The sequence below is a fragment of the Sphaeroforma arctica genome (assembly GCF_001186125.1).
Source record: "Sphaeroforma arctica JP610 unplaced genomic scaffold supercont1.173, whole genome shotgun sequence".
NCBI lineage: Eukaryota > Ichthyosporea > Ichthyophonida > Sphaeroforma > Sphaeroforma arctica.
The window spans coordinates 53,139-55,223 of record NW_014040385.1 but is presented as its reverse complement, the minus strand read 5'-3'; the positions used below and the strand labels follow the sequence as shown (position 1 = coordinate 55,223).

The 2,085-nt window shown below is 44.8% G+C and overlaps 1 protein-coding gene across 1 annotated transcript in view; it reads left to right on the top strand.

The window, feature by feature from the left end:
- Positions 1 to 68: 68 nt before the first annotated feature.
- The window catches only part of SARC_03411 (hypothetical protein), a 4,784-nt gene continuing 2,767 nt past the window's right edge, over positions 69 to 2,085 (top strand). The window contains exons 1-4 of the mRNA XM_014302793.1: positions 69 to 163; positions 410 to 484; positions 901 to 1,052; positions 1,540 to 1,769. Of these exons, the coding sequence (XP_014158268.1) occupies positions 459 to 484; positions 901 to 1,052; positions 1,540 to 1,769 (408 nt within the window). The 5' untranslated portion in view covers positions 69 to 163; positions 410 to 458. The remainder of the gene's footprint in view (positions 164 to 409; positions 485 to 900; positions 1,053 to 1,539; positions 1,770 to 2,085) is intronic.

The following is a 2,085-nucleotide window of genomic DNA, read 5'->3' as shown; positions in this document are numbered from 1 at the left end:
GCCTAGGTGAATTCGAACTTGGTACTGCATTCACTACGTATTAAGCAAAACCTCATTGCGTATTTCAGAGTGTGAATGCACAGTTTTCCAGTGGACTTGGGGGCACCTTTGGGAAGAATGACCTGAGCTTTACGCAGCTCGGGACGGGGGAGGCCTCTGTGAGGTATTGTCTGTATACGGTCGCATGCTAGTGTCTCCTGGTCGATCATTTTTAAGTTTACGAGTGACATATATCTCATTGGGAGGTATCGCCTGTCACGTTAATGGACTGAAATTCGTATCATGGTTTTTCAATTAAGACATGCTGACTTGATCTCATTTCACGTATTTTTCATGCTCCTTTTTGACACGTTCTTGTTGGCTCCTACCTTTCACGACATGTCTTGGCGCTCTCCCGCTTCCATTGCAGACTCAATGAGGAAAATTACATATTTAAAGCTGCCCTGTGCACTGCGGACATGGGGTCGATGAATGCCCTCTTTAGGTGTGTCTGCGATGTGTTGTGTTCTAGTCAGGCGTGTTTTCTATTTCACTATTGAATCAGCGCTGAATTGCTTATAGTCTTCCTCAATCTGTATTGGTACCTTGAGCTTGATAAGCACATCAATAAGTGGCAAGTGTAGATGTGCCATCATTCATATCAGCTAAAAGGGAAACAACCCCGCTGCTCGCTGCCGTACGCGACATTTTGTCCAAATAGGTACAACTGACCCCAGGGGTGCTCTCAGACTGAATCTGCTTCATGTATCCGCCAAGAGCCTTCTGTAGTCTGATGTTCTCGATCGGTACTTTCCATATCACATCGTGCCCAGAATTTCCCTCCCGTGACGACAATATTTCTACTAGTCTCATATTCATAGTTATCTGATAGAGATTATATCAACTTGGTACTGTACACAGAATGGGCACAAAGGAGAGCAACTGCTACGTCCGAGGCATTACAAATTTAGATACTGCCGAAGTGGGTCTCTTCGGCGGCGCAGCATTGCGTACACATCAATACGCTTTCAACTTCGAGATCGACGCTCTCAATCCGTCGCACAAAATAAACGGTATGTATCATATACTCACACAAGCCTGGATGAGGTATACTATGCATTTCCATATTCCTATATCGCCATTTGTGCCATTTTCGTTCCATGAATATTCTGAGATGCTCGTGGTACTGGAGTTTCTTGCACTTGCTCGACTGCTGCACCTCGATTGTTTGTAACCCACAGCGAATAGGTCAATGCCATAAAAAGTGAAATCCAACAAAGTTTGAGCTTTTCGTGTTTTGGTCCTAGCAGTCGCCCGGCCTGTTTAGTTCTGGGCCCGTTAAGTTCTGTTTCATGCGCGATTGAAGCCGATAATGATTATTTCGAGTAGTATCAGTCAGCATTCTGTGAGCATAAGCACGTATGCTGCCTATCTACTTACACGCACCACGCTGATCCGGGTAAGACTTGTGTGAATAGGTTCTTCTTTTCTAAAACCTCGGACGCAAAGGTGAACAATTCCGGTAACGTGATACTCTCCTACCTTTGTGTGACACTGCAGCCACGGGCGTATACAGAGTGGGAGAGAACATTACAATAGGAGCGAGGTACCGGACTGTTGCGGGTGCCGTAGGCCCACAGACCAAGCAAGTCCTGGACACCAAGCTCTCTCTGAGGAACGAATCACTTGACAGTGTAAACGCACAGCCGCAGGACTATGAAATCACCGCGAGTGTGCTGGACAACGGGACCACACTCAGTACGGCTTACTTATACAACATGATGATGCCGGTATGCTGTCAGTACATCCCTGTCTAGGGTCCAGAGTGCTCGAGTATTAGAACCTGTGTTCCGGGGCTTGGGGTTTGCGTGCTTGACCATGAACCCACACACAACACAACCTACTTACTTACCGTTATGTTGCCGGTGACTTCGACGTCCCTGCCACACGTGCTCGATTGAGTCTATGTTGTTGTGTATTATTGAGCAAAATTTTAGTTCGTGCGCGATTGAGTCCATGTTGTTTTTATATATATATAAATATCTATATATATATGTATGTTTATATATATATATATATATATATATATATATATATATATATATA